The sequence below is a fragment of the Octopus bimaculoides genome, chromosome 19, assembly GCF_046866305.1.
Source record: "Octopus bimaculoides isolate indiv1 chromosome 19, ASM4686630v1, whole genome shotgun sequence".
NCBI lineage: Eukaryota > Metazoa > Mollusca > Cephalopoda > Octopoda > Octopodidae > Octopus > Octopus bimaculoides.
In genome coordinates this window covers 2,916,201-2,939,407 of record NC_142946.1, presented here as the reverse complement: position 1 = coordinate 2,939,407, position 23,207 = coordinate 2,916,201, and the positions used below count along the sequence as shown (strand labels likewise).

The following is a 23,207-nucleotide window of genomic DNA, read 5'->3' as shown; positions in this document are numbered from 1 at the left end:
TACAGAAATATTTCGACATTTTCAAGTTCTACATTTATATGTAATACTTACTAATTCTCAACTCAAATATTATTCAAATATCAATTGTCACTAAAATATGTTGATGAGTGTGTTTACGTTACAATCAATAGGTTTATTGGAAATAAATAAACGTGTTTCTCTTCTCTCTCATTTTAGTTTCAAGCAAAAGATTCTACGTGATCCATCAAACAGATGTAGATAGCTGTTTTGCTAATAACCAAAGATATCCACTGGGAGAACCATTTTCTTTTGCTTTGGATTGTTTCCGTTTCAATTGTCAATGCTTCCTCAATGGGTCCTGGGAGTGTCCTGCAGATAGATCACAATATGTGTGCCAAGATAGAAGTCGACCACAGCCCACAAGACCACCGAGAAATGAGGGTAACAAATATGTTATTAATTTTCCATGGTCATATGTAACTTGTGCCACAAACTAATGTAGGTCTTGCATAATGTTGTTTCTGGAGGTAATCAAATGTTCTATTCCTCCAGTTCAATAAATTCTCTCTATTTCAATGTTAATAACGTACCAATGACTATTCACAGGATTCCTGAAATTTCTATAAACAAGTTGCAATAAATATATTGAATAATATACATAGGTATTTCCATTGAAAGGACTATTTATTATTTAGTGTTTGACATTTTCTTCGCATTTCAGGAAACATTGGATCCATAATAGTGACGTCACAATCTGATATAAAATATTGTATGGTGAATAACGAGCGCTTTAATCTTGGAAGACAATTCTCATTCACCGAAGGTTGTTTCAAGTACAACTGTATGTGTTACCAAAATGGATCTTGGGAATGTCCTGGATCTGACTCCCAATACATCTGTGATCGGGACACAGATTCGTCAAGCGTACCAGGTATGTCATAGATATATTTCTTTCTTAGAATTCCTAAAATAAAATATAATTGCTTTTCTTCATAGCAATGAAATATTCATCTACAAAATATGTTTTGCAATCATTCAACAGTCTGCAATATTTATATTTCACATCAACTTTTGCAATATTTTCTGATTGTTACACAAATATTTGGACATTTTCAAATTCTACATTTGTATGTAATCCTTGCAAATTCTCAGTGGAAATATTATTCAAATATCAATTTTCACTAATCTATGTTGATGAGTGTGTTTATGTTACAATCAATGGATTTATTGGAAATAAATAAATATGTCACTCTTCTCCTCCATTTTAGTTTCAAGCAAAAGATTCTACGTGATCCATCAAACAGATGTAGATAGCTGTTTTGCTAATAACCAAAGATATCATTTAGGATATGCGTTCTCTTTTGTTTTGGATTGTTTCCGTTACAATTGTCAATGTTTCCTCAATGGATCCTGGGAATGTCCTGCAGATAGATCAGAATATGTATGCCGTGATGAAAGACCACCACAGCCCACAAGCCCACCGAGAAATGAGGGTAATAGATAATATTCTATTAAGTTTTAATTATTTAATCAAACTTATGATTGATCAATGTTTAATTTGTACATTTGTTCACTTACGAACTCTAGTGTTTGTTAAAATGTTTATGAATTACAATAGTTCGTTAGATACAAGATGACATGGTAGATTATGAAATATCATTAAGTCTTTACATTGATTTTATAAAATATCAGCTGACCATATTGAAATTTTCCATAAACTAATTTAGAAAAAATATATTGAATAACGTACATGGGTATTTCCATTGAAAGGACTATTTATTATTTAGTGTTTGACATTTTCTTCGCATTTCAGGAAACATTGGATCCATAATAGTGACATCACAATCTGATATAAAATATTGTATGGTGAATAACGAGCGCTTTAATCTTGGAAGACAATTCTCATTCACGGAAGGTTGTTTCAAGTACAACTGTATGTGTTACCAAAATGGATCTTGGGAATGTCCTGGATCCGACTCCCAATACATCTGTGATCGGGACACACATTCGTCAAGCATACCAGGTATGTCATAAATATATTTCTTTCTTACAATTCCTAAAATAAAATATAATCGCTTTTCTTCATAGCAATGAAATATTCATCTACAAAATATGTTTTGCAATCATTCAACAGTCTACAACATTTATATTTCGCATCAATTTATGTAATATTTGCTGGTTTATACAGAAATATTTCGACATTTTCAAGTTCTACATTTATATGTAATACTTACTAATTCTCAACTCAAATATTATTCAAATATCAATTGTCACTAAAATATGTTGATGAGTGTGTTTACGTTACAATCAATAGGTTTATTGGAAATAAATAAACGTGTTTTTCTTCTCCCTCATTTTAGTTTCAAGCAGAAGATTCTACGTGATCCATCAAACAGATGTAGATAGCTGTTTTGCTAATAACCAAAGATATCCACTGGGAGATGCGTTCTCTTTTGTTTTGGATTGTTTCCGTTACAATTGTCAATGTTTCATGAATGGATCCTGGGAATGTCCTGCAGATAGATCACAATATGTGTGCCAAGATAGAAGACGACCACAGCCCACAAGACCACCGAGAAATGAGGGTAACAAATATGTTCTATTAATTTTCCATGGTCATATGTAATTTGTGCCACAAACTAATGTAGGTCTTGCATAATGTTGTTTCTGGAAATAATCAAATGTTCTTTTCGTCCAGTTCAATAAATTCTCTCCATTTCAATGTTAACAATGTACCAATGACTATTCACAGGATTCCTGAAATTTCTATAAACAAGTTAGAAAAAGTATATTGAATAATGTACATAGGTATTTCCATTGAAAGGACTATTTATTATTTAGTGTTTGACATTTTCTTCGCATTTCAGGAAACATTGGATCCATAATAGTGACGTCACAATCTGATATAAAATATTGTATGGTGAATAACGAGCGCTTTAATCTTGGAAGACAATTCTCATTCACGGAAGGTTGTTTCAAGTACAACTGTATGTGTTACCAAAATGGATCTTGGGAATGTCCTGGATCTGACTCCCAATACGTCTGTGATCGGGACACAGATTCGTCAAGCGTACCAGGTTTGTCATAGATATATTTCTTTCTTAGAATTCCTAAAATAAAATATAATTGCTTTTCTTCATAACAATGAAATATTCATCTACAAAATATGTTTTGCAATCATTCAACAGTCTGCAATATTTATATTTCACATCAACTTTTGCAATACTTTCTGATTGTTACACAAATATTTGGACATTTTCAAATTCTACATTTGTATGTAATCCTTACAAATTCTCAGTGGAAATATTATTCAAATATCAATTGTCACTAAACTGTGATGATGAGTGTGTTTTTGTTACAATCAATGGGTTTATTAGAGATAAATAAATGTGTTTTTCTTCTCCCTCAATTTAGTTTCAAGCAGAAGATTCTACGTGATCCATCAAACAGATGTAAACAACTGTTTTGCTAATAACCAAGGATATCCACTGGGAGAACCATTCTCTTTTGTTTTGGATTGTTTCCGTTACAATTGTCAGTGTTTCCTTAATGGGTCCTGGGAATGTCCTGCAGATAGATCAGAATACGTGTGCCGTGATGAAAGACGACCACAGCCCACAAGACCACCGAGAAATGAGGGTAATAGATAATATTCTATTTAGTTTCAATGATATTATCAAACTTAAGATTGATCAATGTTCAATTTGTATATTTGTTCACTTATCAACTCTAGTGTTTGTTAAAATGTTCATGAATTACAATAGTTCGTTAGATACAAGATGACATGTTAGATTATGAAATATCATTAAGTCTTTACATAGATTTTATAAAATATCACCTGACCATATTGAAATTTTCCACAAACTAATGTAGGTTTTGCATAACAATATTTCTGGAAATAATCAAATGTTCTTTTTCTCCATTTCAATGAATATATTTACTATGGATGGAATAACACAAGACTATTATAACATTAGCATCAGTTATCAATTCTATCATTTTCTTATTGATTGATTATTGATAAGAGACATACATATTTTACATGCAATCCAAAAGGTGAGGTCATCAGAGAAATTTCATTTTGTATCAAACCAAGAATATAATATTAATCAGATTTACACCTGTCATTAATGTTGAAGGAAGCTTCATGATCAATTGTAGGCATCAAATTCAAACATTACTACACCTTCATTTTCGATATCTTAGTTTTATTAGAAATGGATTGAAAGAATTGAAGTGTGAATCGCTAAGTTTACACTTTAGTTCTCATCATCGAATTTGATGAGGTCAAATTGTGCTCAGAAAAGGTTAGAGAATGAAGACTGAAGTCCGCTTCCCACATGTGGAAGAAGTAATCAATGTAAGTAATCTGGAAAGCTCTGAAGAAGCAGTAGTACACAAAGGTCTCAACTTTGCGACAACCATCAAGTGCATTCCATACAAGGACATAATAGCCCCTATTGAAGAGATAGCCGTATAAATACCAAAAGCTCAGGAAGATGAACTAAGTTCGAAAATGTGACAGGTACATCTTAGTGACCATTCTATGTATTCCAACAAAGTACCAATAACCATGCATTAGATTCCAGGAATTTCTATAAACAAATTACAAAATAGATTGAATAATGTACATTGGTATTTCCATTGAAAGGACTATTTATTATTTAGTGTTTGACATTTTCTTCGCATTTCAGGAAACATTGGATCCATAATAGTGACGTCACAATCTGATATAAAATATTGTATGGTGAATAACGAGCGCTTTAATCTTGGAAGACAATTCTCATTCACCGAAGGTTGTTTCAAGTACAACTGTATGTGTTACCAAAATGGATCTTGGGAATGTCCTGGATCTGACTCCCAATACATCTGTGATCGGGACACAGATTCGTCAAGCGTACCAGGTATGTCATAGATATATTTCTTTCTTACAATTCCTAAAATAAAATATAATCGCTTTTCTTCATAGCAATGAAATATTCATCTACAAAATATGTTTTGCAATCATTCAACAATCTGAAATATTTATATTTCGCATTAATTTATGTAGTATTTTCTGGTTTATACAGAAATATTTCGACATTTTCAAGTTCTACATTTATATGTAATCCTTACAAATTCTCAACTGAAATATTATTCAAATATCAATTTTCACTAAAATATGTTGATGAGTGTGTTTACGTTACAATCAATAGGTTTATTGGAAATAAATAAATGTGTTTTTCTTCTCCCTCATTTTAGTTTCAAGCAAAAGATTCTACGTGATCCATCAAACAGATGTAGATAGCTGTTTTGCTAATAACCAAAGATATCGTTTAGGAGATGCGTTCTCTTTTGTTTTGGATTGTTTCCGTTACAATTGTCAATGTTTCCTCAATGGGTCCTGGGAATGTCCTGCAGATAGATCACAATATGTGTGCCAAGATAGAAGACGACCACAGCCCACAAGACCACCGAGAAATGAGGGTAACAAATATGTTCTATAAATTTTCAATGGTCATATGTAATTTGTGCCACAAACTAATGTAGGTTTTGCATAATGTTGTTTCTGGAAATAATCAAATGTTCTTTTCCTCCAGTTCAATAAATTTATTTACCAACAATCTATTAACACTATACAATATTATTACAGTATCGTCACTTACCAATTCTATCATTTTCTTATTGATTGATTATTGATCAGAGAAATACATATTTTACATGCAATCTACAAGTTGCAATCATCAGTGATATATCATCTTATAGCAAACCAGGAGTATGATATCAATCAGATTTATACCTGTCATTAGAGTTGAAGGAAACCTAATTACCAGTCGTTGGCATGAGATACAAATATCACCATTCCTTCGCTTTAAATATCTAAGTTTCATTAGAAATAGATTGAAGGAATTGAAGGGGTGAATCAGTAAGTTTAGGCTTTGGTTGTCATCAGCAAACATGGTGAAGTGAAATTGGCTTCAGCAGAGGGTGTTTATTTTCTCCTCAGAACTGTGAGGGAAACATCACTTATAAAATATGTAGAAGTTTTGGGAATTAACATTGAATGTCAAGATTATTTGCCAACATAATGTAGCAGTCCTGATTATGATGAATGTTATAGTTATTTAACCTCAGGAAACATCATCTTCAGCTAGCTATTGATGCACTATCTGCGTCCTTATATTTTTTAACAAAGGAGCTTAGTATCTCCACTCAGCTCAGAGCAATATCTGAATACCAATGGTTTTTGTGTTATTTGCTTTCATCCGCACAGAATAACTGCTCAGCTAGAGATGGTGACACTAGTTCTTGTTTGAAACATATACTTTTCAAAGTGACACACAGACACTGATCTCATAAATAGAAAATAACAGTAACATTCACCCTAATTAGGACTGCCACATTATGTTGGTAAATAATCTTTACTTACTGACCATTCTATGTATTTCAGTGTTAACAATGTACCAATGACCATTCACAGGATTCCAGAAATTTCTATAAAAAATTACAAAGTATATTGAATAATGTACATTGGTATTTCCATTAAAAGTACTATTTATTATCTATCTTTTGGCATTTTCTTCCCATTTCAGGAAACATTGGATCCGTAATAGTGACATCACAATCTGAAATAAGATATTGTGTGGTGAATAACGATCGCTTTAATCTTGGAAGACGATTCTCATTCACCGAAGGGTGTTTCAAGTACAACTGTATGTGTTACCACAATGGATCTTGGGAATGTCCTGGATCTGACTCCCAATACATCTGTGATCGGGACACACATTCGTCAAGCGTACCAGGTATGTCATCAATTTAATTCTTACTTTAAATTCATAACATCATCATCATCATTTAACGTTTGTTGCCCATGCTGGCATGGGTTGGACTGTTTGATCGAGCTGGCATGCTGGTAGACTGCACCAAACTCCAGTCTGATTTGACATGGTTTTCGATGGCTGGATGCCCTTCTAACGCCAACTACTCCCAGAGTGTAATGGGTGCTTTTACATCCCACTGGCACGGGTGACATTTGCATGTTACCAGGGTATTTTTATGTGCCATATAAAATATTTTCTTTTTTCTCCATAGCAATGAAATATTCGTCTACAAAATATATTTTACAATCCATTAAACAGTCTGCAACATTTATTATAATCCCTAAAAATATTGGATTATTATAATACCTACTTCGGTATACAGTAAGTCCTTATGTAAAAATCAGGCATCTGAACGCATGTTGCGTTAATTTGTCCAGCTTAAACTTCTTGCATTCCCTGTTTACTCTACCAGTACATGTGATGTAGTTTTCGTCATTTTTTACCGTGTTCAGACACTTCCAATGTGTGTTGAACAATGAGCTGTTTTCCCTACAGCTATATTGCACATCAAGTGGCTTGCCATTTTCTAATTTGTAGAGAAATCCGTAAATATTATGCTACTCTAAATATGTTTATCCTTTACAGATTCTCAACAGGAAATGTCTTTCAAACATCAACTTTCATGAAACTGTGATTAAGATTGTGTTTATGTTACAACCAATGAAGATAAATAAATATGTTTGTTTTCTATTTGTTTTTAGTTTCAAGCAAAAGATTCTACGTGATCCATCAAACAGATGTAGATAGCTGCTTTGCCAATAACCAAAGATATCCACTGGGAGATGCATTCTCTTTTGTTTTGGATTGTTTCCGTTACAATTGTCATTGTTTCTACAATGCATCCTGGGAATGTCCTGCAGATAGATCAGAATATGTATGCCGTGATGAAAGACGACCACAGCCCACAAGACCGCCAACACATGAAGGTAACACTTATGTTCTATTAACCTTCAATGATCAAATGTAAATTGTGATTAATCAACATTCTTTTGTAATGTTGTTTTCTCAACTAAAGTATTATAAGGCTCCAGTCCATCCAATATGTATTACATTTCCAAGTTTATGGGAATTATGCTTTCATATTATGCAAGATGTAACAATACAAATGCTTGTCGCAACATTTACCATTTGGTGATTAGTGAATGTGAATAAACAGACGAGTGCAAGATGTACGAAAAGAAGTGGTACTTTTTGATTCTTCATTTGTTTCTTGTTAATAGCTGGAACTGGACATGATTGTCCATAATTTCTTTATTACCATTTCTTTCCCTCTTCTCTTGTTTGATCCATTTTCATTTTATCATTGATTTTACTTTTCTTTTATGTCATATGTTTGTCATTCCTTGCACAAATGAAATTTCTTCTTTCCATAAAAGTAATATTGTTCTAAATCTCTTGAGTTTCTCTCATCTTTTGCAGTTTTCCAACAGTCAGTCGTATTAAACATTGGCCAGACTCTGAGTTCGTGTGTTGTCAATGGTCAAGAATATCCCTTGGATAAACCATTTACATTCACAGACAACTGCTACCGATATGTTTGTAAATGTTATAGTAATGGCTCTTGGGAATGTCCAGGGGAGCGTGCAGAATATGCTTGTCCACAGACTTCTACTCAAGAACCAAAGAAAAGTAATTTTTGTAATTTTCTGAATATATTTCCTATTCAAGTATTTACTAAATTTTCAGATATTTTTGGCAAGAATCTTGTGAACAGTCCATACAAACACACACACACACACACACACACATATGTATGTAAGCGTACTTGCTACAACCCTTCCTCCATTTTCTTTGTATGATCTCTTTTGTCAACCTTTAGTCATTCTCTTTACTTCCAATCACTCTTATTCATTATTCTTTTGACTTGCATATTATATAACTTTTTTCTCTTCCTCTCTATCAAACTATCAATGTATGTATATATCATCATCATCATTATCCTCATCGGCTAATGTCCATCTTCCATGCATGCAGGAATAGGACGGATGACAGGAGCTGGCCAGGTCAGAAATCTACCCGAGGCTGCTGTGTCTGTTTTGGCAGGGATTTTACGGCTGGATGCTCTTCCAAACACCAACCATTCTGCTGAGTGGGCTCAGTGCTTTTTACATGGCACTAGCACAAGGTTATTATTGGCAATTTGTTTACACAGCTGGATGCCCTTCCAAATGCCAACTACTTTACAGTGTGGACTGGATGCTTTTCACATGGCACCAGCACTGGCAGGGTCACCAAGTAACTCACAAGACAAGGAATTATGAGAGGGGAAGGGGAGCGTTTGAGGAGGGGAACTTGTGTCAGAGGATGAAGGGTTAGAGTGTGACAAAGAGACAGAGAGACAGAAGCAGGTGTTTTGCCACAACAGAGGGGGCATTAGAAGAGGGGATCCAGTATCAGATGATGAAGGGTTAGAGTGTAATAAGGAAATAGAGAGGTAGAAATAGGTGTCTTGTTATAGAGGAGGTACATGGTTTAACAGTGAGACAGAGAGAGAGGGGAAAGTAGCAGCAGCAGTTGTAGTAGTAGTAGTAGTAACAGCAGCAGCAACATTAGTAGTAGTAGTAGTAGTAGTAGTAGTAGTAGTAGTAGTAGTAGTAGTAATAGTAGTGGCAGCAGAAGCAGCAGCAGTAGTAGTAGTAGTAGTAGTAGTAGTAGTAGTAGTAGTAGTAGTAGTAGTAGTAGTAGTAGTAGTGGCAGCAGCAACAGTAGAAATTGAATGTATATGGCTAAACATTTAAAATCAGTGTAATGTAATAAGTGTTTGTGCTTTTGTTTTTTTGTTTTTTTCTTTTATTAGTACCAAGCCGGAACATGTATGTTGTGGTGAACGAGGATCCAGAATCATGTCATGTGAAGGGAAGGAAATATAGCCTTGGCCGTCCTTTCAGCTTTGAATATGGTTGTTTCCTGTATGAATGCAATTGTAACACTGATGGATCGTGGGAATGTCTGTCACAGAACATCAAGAATATCTGTGGAAAACCTAGAGATGAGCATACTTATCCCTCAACAAGTCATCCTAAGAGTAAGTAGCAGTTCTTCTGATGTCCTTAATCTGCAATAGAAAACAAAAAATCTTATTTGCCAGATATCACTTGGAATCTAACAAATTTGTTTTTTCTTCTTTTCTGGAATGAAATTTATCTCTTGAGAAGTTTTAATATTACATGAATATTTATTTAAATTTTGTCCATTTCTCTTTAGTTTCCCAGCAGAGTGTTGTGGTTAGAACAGTATCTTCTATTAAATATTGTTCAGTAAACGGTAATGAATTCCCGCTGGGAAAAGACTTCACTTTTATCGATGGTTGTTTCCGCTATCAGTGTGAATGCTATCACAATGGCTCGTGGCAGTGTCCTGGAGATGATGCTGAATATATCTGTGGGGACCAGTCAAGACAACATAAAAAGAAAGGTGAATTATTTTGGTTTATATTACAAACTTAACTGATGGGTTTTAAAGATGGAAGTATTCGGGACCTATAAATCATTGATCCTTTTCTTTAAGCATTCACATTGTGAAACAAAGGACATGCAACAATAATCTGATACATTTAATCATTCTAATTATATTTGTAGTAAGATATCTTTTACATTTATTTCCTAGAGAATAAAGTTGAAATGTATTTAATCATCATCATCATGATTTCTGTGACTGTATTTTATAAACTAAGGTGGTGATGTGGCAGGTTCATTAACAAGCCGGGCAAAATGATAAACAACATTTCGCCCGTCTTATCATTCTAAGTTCAAATTCCACCGAGGTCAACTTTGCCTTTCATTCTTTACTGGTCAATAAAACAAGTATCAGTTGATATCTGGGGTCAATACAATTGACCTCACCCCTGCTCCAAAATTGCTGTCCTTGTTCCAAAATTTGAAACCAATATTTTATGAACTTATAAAACATTCTCTGTCAAAATCTCTTGTTTCGATCCCCACCCTGTGTCACCAAACACACAAAATTGTAAACATTTGTTTTTTCCTTTATGTTTTTTTATTTTTTTTTTTTAGCAGCTTCCAGCATCAACTTTTATGTGATTGTCAGTGATGAGATGAGAAACTGTGAAGTTAATGGCGAAAGCTATTCACTTGGCCGAGCATTTAATTTCACAATAGGTTGTTTCGAATTCAACTGCTTCTGTAACACTGATGGCTCATGGGAATGTCTCGCTGAAGGTATTGAGTACATCTGTAACCGTCATGGACGAGAACGATCACACCATTCAAATAAATGGCAGCAAGGTGAGAGTTCAAGATATAATTACACTGCTATGTAGGTGTGTGCATGTATGTGTGTGTGTGAGTGTGCACAGGTGTGCATGTGTGTGTGATTACCACTGGGTTATATAAATCCATATATTGCGCATATATATATATATGTATATATATATATATATATATATATATATATATATATATATATATATCAGCCATTTTGACAAAATGGCTGATAGTTAGCAAGGTGAGACACACATAAGAAAGAAGAAAACAAAGGACCACTGATGAGGTCACAGAAGTGTGACGAAAGAACTCTGGACGAAATAAGATGAATGCAATATAAAGCTGAAGCAAATTAACACCAAATATACAGTGCGTGTGTTTTTATTGGCTAAACTGGCAATATGACCATCCCCAAGTACAACAACATCTGTTTCAACACACGATTTCACATCAAAAATCTTGCAAAACAAATATACATATATATATATATATATATATATTTATATATGTATATTTATATATGTATATTTATATATATTTGATGGGGTACAGAAAAATTGCTGGCTTTAAGGATATTGTGAAAGGCCTGGTTAGAAGCCCAACCTTCTGCACTGTTCTGCAATAAGTGTTTGAATCTGAAAGGGGAATATTAAAAATAATGATAATAATAATGATAATGATAATAATAATAATAATAATAATAATAATAATAATAATAATAATAATAATGATGATGATGATGATGATGAAGTTACTGGGTATAGTGCTCAGGTGCACTACAACGTTGAATAAGATCATAATTAACTGATCGTCCTGGATTTTCTTTCACTCAAAGACAGGAACCTTCCAGCAGCCCCTTCGTATAATGTATTTCCCACAAGAAAAGCATTTCTGGGCTTAACTCACAGTAATGAGTGCACTATCTTCTTTTCTCTGCACTGAAATCTCAAATTCACAATTGAACTCTTTATATCACCAGTATTTGTTACAAAAACAATATTACTGATGTGTTGGTGTGTGGTAGCTAAAGATATAATATCATCAACTATGTCCACCACATGATGTTAGAAAAGGCTGAAGTAACTCTGGTTTCTCTGATATATTCCCCTTAAATGTAACTCTCTTTTAACAAAGTTAAATTTATTTCTTGGAAGGTTTTAATATTATATGAATATTTAAAATTTCTTCCATTTCTGTTCAGTTTTCCAAAGGAGTGTTGTGGTTAGAGCAGCAGCTTCCATTCAGCATTGTTCAGTAAATGGTAAAGAATTCTCGCTGGGAGAAGACTTCACTTTTACTGATGGTTGTTTCCGCTATCAATGTGAATGCTATCGCAATGGCTCATGGCAGTGTCCTGGAGATGATGCTGAATATATCTGTGGAGACCAGTTAGCAAAACAGAGAAAGAAAGGTAGGTTATTGTCACTCTTTTACTCTCTATTTGATTTGTTTCAAGAATTCTATACTCCTTACAAGATACAGGTATAAATATATACACACTCACATTATCTATATACATCTATATCCATATCTATATCTATCTATCTATCTATCTATTTATCTATCTATCTATCTATCTATATATATATGTATATATATATATATATGTATATATATATATGTGTGTGTGTGTGTGTGTGTATGTATATATATATATAGTAAATATAAAAAACAAAGAACGAACACAAGAAAAATAGACAACATGAGGATGTGGTACATGCAAAGTATTAGCAGATGCTCAGGGAAGGAAAGAAAGGTAGTTTTACATTTCGAGCAAAAGCTCTTCTCCAGAATCAGGAGACAGAGGAAAGTCCAAGAGAAAAGGAAGGCGGAGGAAAAAAATGCATTGACTTAGAACTGGATCACAATTTAAAACTTTACTTTTAAAATATTTGAGAGACTATAAAATATTTTTGAATACATAATACACTATGATGATGATGATGATGATGATGATGATGAATACAATAAACCATAGGCATAAACGCCACAACGTCATCACACAAGGAATATTGCCTCAAAATTAACCATAAAATGTTTTTTTTATTTAGTTTTTAGAATTTTTTTCATGTTGATTTCAAATTTTGGCACAAGGCCAGCAAGTTTAGGAAAGGGATTAAGTCGATTACATTGACACCCCTCCCCCAATGATTAACTGGTATTTATTTTACTTATTTTATTGAGCCTGAAAGGATGAAAGGCAAAGGGACCCTGAAAAGAACTATGCAAACTGGCTCCTGTGAAATATTGTCAAAAAAGAAAGCTTTTTTCTGTGAATTGTTTTCCTAACCTGTTGCAAACTTTAAAGACAAATCACTAAAAACACGTAAATTGATTTTTTTTTTTTTTTCTTGTGAAAAGCATCAACTCGAACTACATATATTGTGGTCAGCGATGATCCAATGTCATGTGTGGTAGAAGGGAAGAGATATGTGCTTGGTCGCCCTTTCAGCTTTGAACGTGGTTGTTTCGAATACAATTGTGACTGTAATACTGATGGATCATGGCAATGCTCTTCACAAAACAGCGAATATATCTGCGATCGAGATGGACATCGCAAACAAGAACATACAACAGGTAAAATAAAACAATTAATTTTTCTTGGTTTGTTTTAAATGATTTGTTTCTTCTGTTTCTTATGAAGATATTGTCTTTTCCGACTTAGTTCTTCGACTTAGTTCTTCTTTCTCATGTTGCCAACAAACATTCTCATCTGTTATGGTTCTCTTTTGTTTTAGTTAAATTGTCAGAAAGCTTTTATCGTACAACTGCAGCCCTCAAACCGTTTCACTTTTGTTTGCTGTGAGAAATATCATCTCTACATTTATGTGCCAAAATATCTGCATTGTTATCTCACTGTTTCGCTTTCATTGTGCCCTCATTCTCTCTCTTTCTCTCTCTCCCTCTCTCTCTCTCTCTCTCTCTCTCTCTCTCTCTCTCTCTCTCTCTCTCTCTCTCTTGCTTTTCCCTCTGACTAGGTAACCAAGTATTACGTTTACATCAGCCTACCTGTTTCTGTCCTCTTTTTTGTACCTTTCTCTCTCTCACTACTTCTCTCTTCCTCTCTCTCTCTTTTCTCTCTTCCCCTCACTTCTCTCTTTCTCTCGCCGGGTACCTCTGTACCTCCTCTATGTACCTCCCTGACTCTCTGTCATACCCTAACCTTTCATACTCTGACACAAGATCCCCTCCATCAATGCCCCTGACCCTCTCAAAATTCCTTGTCTTGCAAGTTCCTTGGTGACCCTACCAGTGCAGGTGTCACATGAAAAGCATCCAGTCCACACTGTAGAACAGTTGGCATTTGGAAGGGCATCCATCTGTAAAAACCCTGCCAAAATTGACCTCACCGGTGCTAGTGCCACATAAAAAGTACTGAGTCCACTCAGCTGAGTGGTTGGTGTTAGAAAGGGCATGCAGCCATAAAAACCCTGCCAAAACAGACCCAGTAGCCTGGGGTAGTCTTCTACCTGGCCGGCTCCTATCAACCGTCCTACCCATGCATGCATGGAAGACAGATGTTAAACGATGATGATGATGATGATGAGTGGCTTTTGTTTTTGTTGGTTCCAGCAAAGGAGAGTGTGTGTGTACTTTGTAGGTTGAGTATGTTTTTGTGGTTTCTGTGCTTTGTGTATGTAAATACACGTGTGTGTGTGTGTGTGTGCGTGTGTGTGTGTGTGTGTGTGTGTGTGTGTGTGTGTGTGTGTGTGTGTGTGTGTGTGTGTGTGTGTGTGTGTGTGTGTGTGTGTGTGTGTGTGTGTGTGTGTGTGTGTGTGTGTGTGTGTGTGTGTGTGTGTGTGTGTGTGTGTGTGTGTGTGTGTGTGTGTGTGTGTGTGTGTGTGTGTGAATTATTTCATTAAATTTCTTTCATTTCCAATCCTCTGATTTCCATTTCAGAATGTCATGACTGTGTTGTAAGAGGGAAAATAATCTCAAGTGGAAGACGCTTTAGTTTTGAAGATGGTTGCTTAGAGTTCCACTGTCATTGTAGATGTGATGGTTCTTACTACTGCCCTGCAGCCCAAACAGTTTCCAAGTGTTCGACCTGTCAAAACTGTACAGTCGATGGTATGAAGTATGCTGGTGGGATTGGTTTTAAACGCCGCATGGACTGTGAAGCTATAAGCTGCGTTTGTCATTGCAATGGAACATATGTTTGCTATCCAGAACAGACCATGAAGTTACCATGTAACACAGACATTGCCCATACAGGAACTCCAAAACCTACAATGCCAATTCCTTATACATTGTCAGGCACACTGAAACCTATAAAAGGTCCTGACCATCCTGCTGTTGGCGGAATTTCTCAGAGTTACTTCTCACCAACTCCACCATCGTTAGGGACAGTATCTCCTCCACACAAGGAACGAAATGAAGTGGACCTGAGTCTCATTAATGAGACTGAGATTCATCATGATATCGAAGTCAAAGCTGATTCGTCAATTGCTATACAAGGTGCACGTTTAGTCCACAGTAAGACTGAAACTCAACTAAAGTTTGGAAATGGGACATTTGCTATTCATAAAACACATTCAATCGTGAATAATGACACAGTTTTAACAGCCAACTCTGATACTTGCCAAATATGTCATGTCTATAGTAAGGTCCACAGAGGTAACACACAATTCCGTTTCGTTGAGGGATGCTATGAATATCTTTGTAACTGTTACTGTGATGGTAGCTGGACATGTCCAGATAATCTGAGTGTTAATACATGCAAGAAGAAGAAGCTGTCTTGTGTTGTCGATGGACGTAGTTACAGGTTAAACACAACTTTTATCAAACAAATCGACTCTTGTACTGAACAAACCTGCACCTGCAATATTGATGGCAGCTACCATTGTCTGGCAGACTCTGTTGTAGATGTTTGCAGGCAAGCACCAGCTTGCCATTTGTGCAGTGCTCGAGGAAAAATTATTCAACCTAACTCTGATTTCCAACTAAGAGAAGGTTGTTTTAAATATAAATGCCGTTGTAATTGTGATGGTAGTTGGAATTGTCCTAAGGAGACAGCAGTAAATCTTTGTGAAAGAAATAATAAATGTATCCGATGCAATGCCTATGGCACCACTGCAGCACCCAACAGTAACTTTGAGTTAGAAAAAGACTGTATTAGGTATCAATGTCGATGCAACTGTGATGGCAGCTGGAATTGTCTGGGTGAATCAGCAGTTAGGATTTGTGGTACGAAATGTATCAAATGCAATGCCAAAGGCACAATAGCAGAACCAGATTCTGATTTTATTTTGCAACAGGACTGCATCAAATATCAGTGTAGATGCAACTGTGATGGAAGCTGGAATTGTCCAGGAGAGAAAGCCATAAATGTATGCAACATGGATGAAAGAACTGGTTGCTATTATTGCAATGTAAAAGGAGAAAGAAAAAGTGGTAATTCCCAATTTGAACTGAAAGAAGGTTGCTATAGATACCGATGTAGATGTAATTGTGATGGAGGTTGGAACTGCCCAGGTGAAACTGCAGTTAACGAGTGTCGTTCACAATGTCATCAATGCGATGTGCGTGGAGTTAAGCATCAACCAAACACAAGATTCTCTCTACAAGACGGCTGTATTAAATACGATTGTATTTGTAACTGTGATGGAGGTTGGAGGTGTCCGACTGGGGTTGACACATGTAATACCGATCAAGAAACCGGCTGCCATTATTGTGACGTCAGAGGTGAAAAGAAAAAAGGGCACACACGTTTTGAACTGGAGGAAAATTGTTATAAATTTCAATGCGCATGTAACTGTGATGGTAGCTGGAAATGTCCTGCAGCAACAGCTATAAATATATGTCAACAAAATAAGACCACATGCATAAATTGTTTAATATCTGGAAAAAGTTATCAAAGCAATATTGCATTTACTCGGGATGTAGATTGCTACAGATATCGATGTTTTTGTAACTGTGATGGAAGCTGGAACTGTCCTGCTGAAAGTGCAGAGTTTATTTGTGATGAATCATCAAAAGGAAATTGCCAACAATGTAATGCAAAGGGTAAGATTTATTCAGGAAATACAGAATTTCAACATGAAGAAAATTGCTACAGATATGAATGTAAATGCAATTGTGATGGAAGCTGGAATTGTCCTGCTGAAAACGCAACATATATTTGTGGTGCCAGCACAGGAAATTGCCAACAGTGTAATGCAAAGGGTAAGATTTATTCAGGAAATACAGAATTTCAACATGAAGAAGATTGCTACAGGTACGAATGTAAGTGCAATTGTGATGGAAGCTGGAATTGTCCTGCTGAAAACGCAAAATATATTTGTGATACCAACAGAGGAAATTGCCAACAATGTAATGCAAAGGGTAGGATTTATTCAGGAAATACAGAATTTCAATATGAAGAAGATTGCTACAGATATGAATGTAAATGCAATTGTGATGGAAGCTGGAATTGTCCTGCTGAAAACGCAAAATATATTTGTGGTGCCAGCACAGGAAATTGCCAACAATGTAATGCAAAGGGTAGGATTTATTCAGGAAATACAGAATTTCAATATGAAGAAGATTGCTACAGGTACGAATGTAAATGCAATTGTGATGGAAGCTGGAATTGTCCTGCTGAAAACGCAACATATATTTGTGGTGCCAGCACAGGAAATTGCCAACAATGTAATGCAAAGGGTAGGATTTATTCAGGAAATACAGAATTTCAACATGAAGAAGATTGCTACAGATATGAATGTAAATGCAATTGTGATGGAAGCTGGAATTGTCCTGCTGAAAACGCAAAATATATTTGTGGTGCCAGCACAGGAAATTGCCAACAATGTGATGTAAAGGGTAAGATTTATTCAGGAAATACAGAATTTCAACATGAAGAAAATTGCTATAGATACGAATGTAAATGCAATTGTGATGGAAGCTGGAATTGTCCTGCTGAAAACGCAAAATATATTTGTGGTGCAAGCACAGGAAATTGCCAACAATGTAATGCAAAGGGTAAGATTTATTCAGGAAATACAGAATTTCAACATGAAGAAGATTGCTACAGATATGAATGTAAATGCAATTGTGATGGAAGCTGGAATTGTCCTGCTGAAAACGCAAAATATATTTGTGGTGCCAGCACAGGAAATTGCCAACAATGTAATGCAAAGGGTAAGATTTATTCAGGAAATACAGAATTTCAATATGAAGAAAATTGCTATAGATACCAATGTAAATGCAATTGTGATGGAAGCTGGAACTGTCCTGCCGAAAACGCAAAATATATTTGTGGTGCCAGCACAGGAAATTGCCAACAATGTGATGCAAAGGGAAAAATCGTTGAAGGAAATACAGAATTTCAACATGAAGAAAATTGCTACAGGTACGAATGTAAGTGCAATTGTGATGGAAGCTGGAATTGTCCTGCTGAAAACGCAAAATATATTTGTGGTGCCAGCACAGGAAATTGCCAACAATGTGATGCAAAGGGAAAAATCGTTGAAGGAAATACAGAATTTCAACATGAAGAAAATTGTTATAGATACAAATGTAAATGCAATTGTGATGGAAGCTGGAATTGTCCTGCCCATAATGCAGAATATATTTGTGGTGCCAGCACAGGAAATTGCCAACAATGTAATGCAAAGGGTAGGATTTATTCAGGAAATACAGAATTCCAACATGAAGAGAATTGTTATAGATACAGATGTAAATGCAACTGTGATGGAAGCTGGAATTGTCCTGCTGAAAGTGTAGAATATATTTGTGGTGGACATACAGGAAATTGCCAACAATGTGATGCAAAGGGAAAAATCATTAAAGGAAATACAGAATTTCAACATGATGAAAATTGTTATAGATACAAATGTAAATGCAATTGTGATGGAAGCTGGAATTGTCCTGCCCATAATGCAGAATATATTTGTGGTGACCCCTCAATTCTTCAATCTGACAGATCTTGTGCAACATGTAGATTAAGTAATGAAGTATATCAAGGAAACACAGCCTTCATAGTTAATAACCGTTGCTATCATCATTTGTGCTACTGTTTCTGCAATGGAACTTGGAATTGTCCAAATGACAAAAGCATAAACCGTTGTTCATCTGTGAATCAATATCACTGCCCTGGTGAAAAGAGAAAGTGCTTAGCTAATGGAGTGAAATATTCTCCAGGCATTAGCTTCTATCAGGAAGACAACTGTGAGAAACATTTGTGTACATGTCAATGCAATGGAAGTATAGACTGCTTTCAAAAAACTGCAATGCCTAACTGCACAGTTAATAAGTCACCTCAATGCAAGGATTGTATCAAACAAGGTAAGTTCTATAGAGGAAACTCTATGTTCCATTACCAATATGGCTGTTTAAAATACACATGCTCTTGTGGTTGTGATGGCGAAATAGTGTGCCCCACAGATAAAACGATTAACATTTGCGCTGCGAATATAGATGCTCCAACCCAATCACCAAGATGTAGGGATTGTAGAGTAAACAATGAAACATATAAAGGAAATACAAGGTTTACTTATAAACGCAATTGTATGCTCTATCAGTGTACTTGTTCATGTAATGGAAAATGGCAATGTCCTACAGAGACTGCAGTAGATACATGTAATAATCAAACACAGGTTACTTTAGCACCACTAAATAATACCAACTGCCGAAGCTGCTTTATCAAGCGTAATTCTTACAAGGGAAATACGGTATTTTACCTAATTAACGCCTGCTATCGCTACCGTTGTAAATGTAGTTGTGACAGTAGCTGGGAATGTCCAACTGAAACGGCCGTTGACATTTGTCATGGATTACAAGGTCAGTCTGGCAGACAATGTACCAACTGTAATGTTAAAGGCCAGTTGTATAAGGGGGGCGAGGAATTTGATTTATTAGAGGCCTGCTTCAAATTCAAGTGCTCTTGTGATTGTGAGGGGAATTGGAAATGCCCGTCCCAGCAGCCTGAAAATGTATGCACTTACGAAGAACCATTACGCGAAACCTGTCTGCAATGTGAAGTAAAAGGCAAAAAATATGCAGGTAACCAATGGTTCACTTATAGGCAGGGTTGTCGACGCTTCCAGTGTAAATGTCGTTGTAATGGTAACTGGCATTGTCCCAAGCACCTAACGGCTAATGTTTGCAGTGTAGTTAAAGATAAAGTGAAGTCTGATGGTACGTGCAGAAGCTGCGTTGTGCGAGGAAATAAATATGCTGGAGATAGTTTCTTCTCTTTCGATCGAAACTGTTTGCGCTTCCGCTGTTCATGCAATTGTGACGGCACATGGAACTGTCTTGCCGGGCCTGCCATTCATATTTGCTCAAGAAGGCGTTTAATTGGTTTCTGCAAAAAATGTCACCTTGGAGAAAAAGTTATTGAGGGCAACTCAACTTTTGAATATGATTTCGGTTGTACTAGGTATCAATGTAGGTGTTTCTGTGATGGTAAATTTTTCTGCCCAGGAGATCGAACGCAACCAATATGTGGTAACGATTCTCTTCCAGACACCGGTGTTGAAAGTACAAAACCTTCAAACGTTTGCCAAAATTGCACCGTAAATGATAAATCTGTTCTTGGCAATAGTAATTTCCGCTATACCCTAAACTGCTTTCAGTATGAATGTAACTGCGGTTGTGATGGAACCTGGGCGTGTCCCCCTGAAAGATCTATAAACATATGTGGCAAAAGTGAACTCACAGATTGCAACCAATGTATCTTAAATGGGTATCACTATCAGGGTAACAGCCAGTTTAAACGTCAAGTTAACTGTTTTGAATACACATGTACATGTTACTGTAATGGGTCATGGGTGTGCCCTGCTGAAAAGGCACGCTACATCTGCGGAGACCAATGCAAAAACTGTTTAGTGAATGGTTCTGTTTATCGGGGAGAAAGTTCAAAGGTCATTCAGAAAGGATGTAAGAAAATGGAATGTTTTTGCTCATGCAATGGTTCCTGGTCATGTGAAGTTCTAAGTGATACATGCATCCCCCCATCTAGGGTACGGGTGCCGCAGGGAAGATGTAAACCCTGTTCACTGCACGGAAAAATTTACGCAGGAAACACTTGGTCTAGTAGAATTGAAGGCTGTTTGGAACTTAATTGTAAGTGCAACTGCAATGGACGCTGGACTTGCAAAGATGATAACACTAAAAACCTATGTAATAGTAATTCTACAACAGAATCTCCTTCTCCTCCTCCTCATCCTCCTCCTTCCACAACAGTTTTAACCAACACTCATGATGCACGCTTTATAGGTAAGTCTTTCCTCATGTATTGCCTCACATATTATTATTGTTACTACTACTACTACTACTACTACTATCATTATTATTATTATTATTATTATTATTATCATTATCATTATTGTTATTTATAAGGCGGTGAGCTGGCAGAGTTGTTAACACACTGGACAAAATGCTTAGCAGTATTTCGCTTGTTGCTATGTTCTGAGTTCAAATTCCACCAAGGTCGACTTTGCTTTTCATCTTTTCGGGGGTTGATGAAATAAGTACCAGCTGAACACTGGGGGTCGAAATACTGAGCAGATGAAATACCGCTAAGCATTTCATGCAGCGTGCTAACATTTCTGCCAACTGACCAGCTGACCGCCTTTGAACCTCTTCATATTATTTGTGTCATTAATTATCATAGAAATGCATTAAACGAAATTGTTTCATTTAATTGTTATTTAATGTGTTCTGCAACGGTATTTAAATAGGGATATAAAACAGAAGCAGGATGACACACACAAAAAAAAAATTAGAAAATATAATTCTGGTTGTAGCACTTATCAAGATATAAAATGCAAATATACGAAGGTGAGTCAAAAGGTAATGGCATTTTGTTTAGGACAGGTATAATTACCAACACAGGAACATGTATCATACATCAAAATGAAGCCGGTCCTCTGTGGATCACATCCCTACTTCTCAACATAGTCACTGTTTCTCTCAATAACAATGTTCCACCTTCGAATGAGAGCATGTATCCCTGCCCCGTAAAATTCTGTTGACTGTTCTTTGAGCCATTTCTTCACTACAGTTTTCACTTCCTCATCAAGCCAAGTGATTCGACAATGTTGTAAGCACTTCCATGGCTCACTTCAAGGTTTTCTGCCATCTCATCAAGAGTTAAGCGCCTGTCTTCTCTGATCAGAGCATCTGCTTTTGATTTATTGGCAGGATTCACAGAAGCGGACGGATGGGCAGAAAGGGAGTTTATCGGCTACACTCACAGTTCCCACCTTCTCATCTTTCAGACGACGGACCCACCTGCATACATTGCTATAATCTAAAGCATTGTCCTCAAAGACATTTTGTAATCGTCGGTGAATGTTTACAGGTGTTTCCCCCTCAGCAACAAGAAATTCAATCACTACTCTTTGTTTTTGAAGTAACTCTAAGGGGGGCAGCCATTTTGAATTTTCCTTACTAGTCTAAAAACCTGAAAAGTAGGAAACAAAATATTTCAGAACATAAATGATATAATCATTTATAACTGAGAAAATCTCCAGTTATTTTTATTAAAAACTTCACATGAAATAAAGAAAATGGAATTACTTCTTGACTCACCCTCATATAAAGCGATGTTATCAAATGGAAATATATTTAATGAAATATTTAAAATAAACTCATAAATCTTACAAGAAAATATCAAAAATTGTTAGGTGGTGGAGATGTTATAACTAATGATAAAGCCTTCAGGTTCAGTTAATGTTGAAATAATGATAAATGACACAATTCATTTTGTATGATTCTGCCTTATCTTCATCTCCTGGATCAAGGAAAGACCAAGGTAAGATACCCTGGAACCTGGAATGTTGTCAGTTGCCTACTTCTCTCTACCAGTTGGGCAATTACACACAGTGGAAGTTTTATGTAGGTAATATATGGAGATCTAGTGGTGAGTAAAGAGAATGAAATTCTTGGGAAAACTCCAAGCATCCATGAGGACAAACTAGCTGGTCTGTTCCAGAAGAATTTTGGACCAGAGACTTCTATGGGTCGCTTACATATATTCTCAGCTTGACAGTTCTATTGAGGCTCCTTATCAATTTTAAACAAACTCCACAGGCATGGAAGTGCCACCAGGTTTGAGATACATGCAGAGTGATAAAACCATACTTCACACATTCATGAGCATTGCTGGCTTGTGAAGTTGTGTCGAACAATTGTTGTCAGATCCATTTATTGGTTGGCAGTAAGATCATCCCATTGC

At 35.9% G+C, this 23,207-nt stretch overlaps 1 protein-coding gene across 1 annotated transcript in view; it reads left to right on the top strand.

Moving 5' to 3' along the window:
• The window catches only part of LOC106876685 (uncharacterized), a 72,615-nt gene that overhangs the window by 48,353 nt on the left and 1,055 nt on the right, over positions 1-23,207 (top strand). The window contains exons 46-63 of the mRNA XM_089366496.1: positions 178-402; positions 683-892; positions 1,230-1,454; positions 1,775-1,984; positions 2,322-2,546; positions 2,829-3,038; positions 3,376-3,600; positions 4,656-4,865; positions 5,203-5,427; positions 6,534-6,743; positions 7,523-7,747; positions 8,241-8,450; positions 9,619-9,846; positions 10,026-10,235; positions 10,835-11,065; positions 12,246-12,455; positions 13,406-13,621; positions 14,945-21,244. Of these exons, the coding sequence (XP_089222622.1) occupies positions 178-402; positions 683-892; positions 1,230-1,454; positions 1,775-1,984; positions 2,322-2,546; positions 2,829-3,038; positions 3,376-3,600; positions 4,656-4,865; positions 5,203-5,427; positions 6,534-6,743; positions 7,523-7,747; positions 8,241-8,450; positions 9,619-9,846; positions 10,026-10,235; positions 10,835-11,065; positions 12,246-12,455; positions 13,406-13,621; positions 14,945-21,244 (10,005 nt within the window). The remainder of the gene's footprint in view (positions 1-177; positions 403-682; positions 893-1,229; positions 1,455-1,774; positions 1,985-2,321; positions 2,547-2,828; positions 3,039-3,375; positions 3,601-4,655; positions 4,866-5,202; positions 5,428-6,533; positions 6,744-7,522; positions 7,748-8,240; positions 8,451-9,618; positions 9,847-10,025; positions 10,236-10,834; positions 11,066-12,245; positions 12,456-13,405; positions 13,622-14,944; positions 21,245-23,207) is intronic.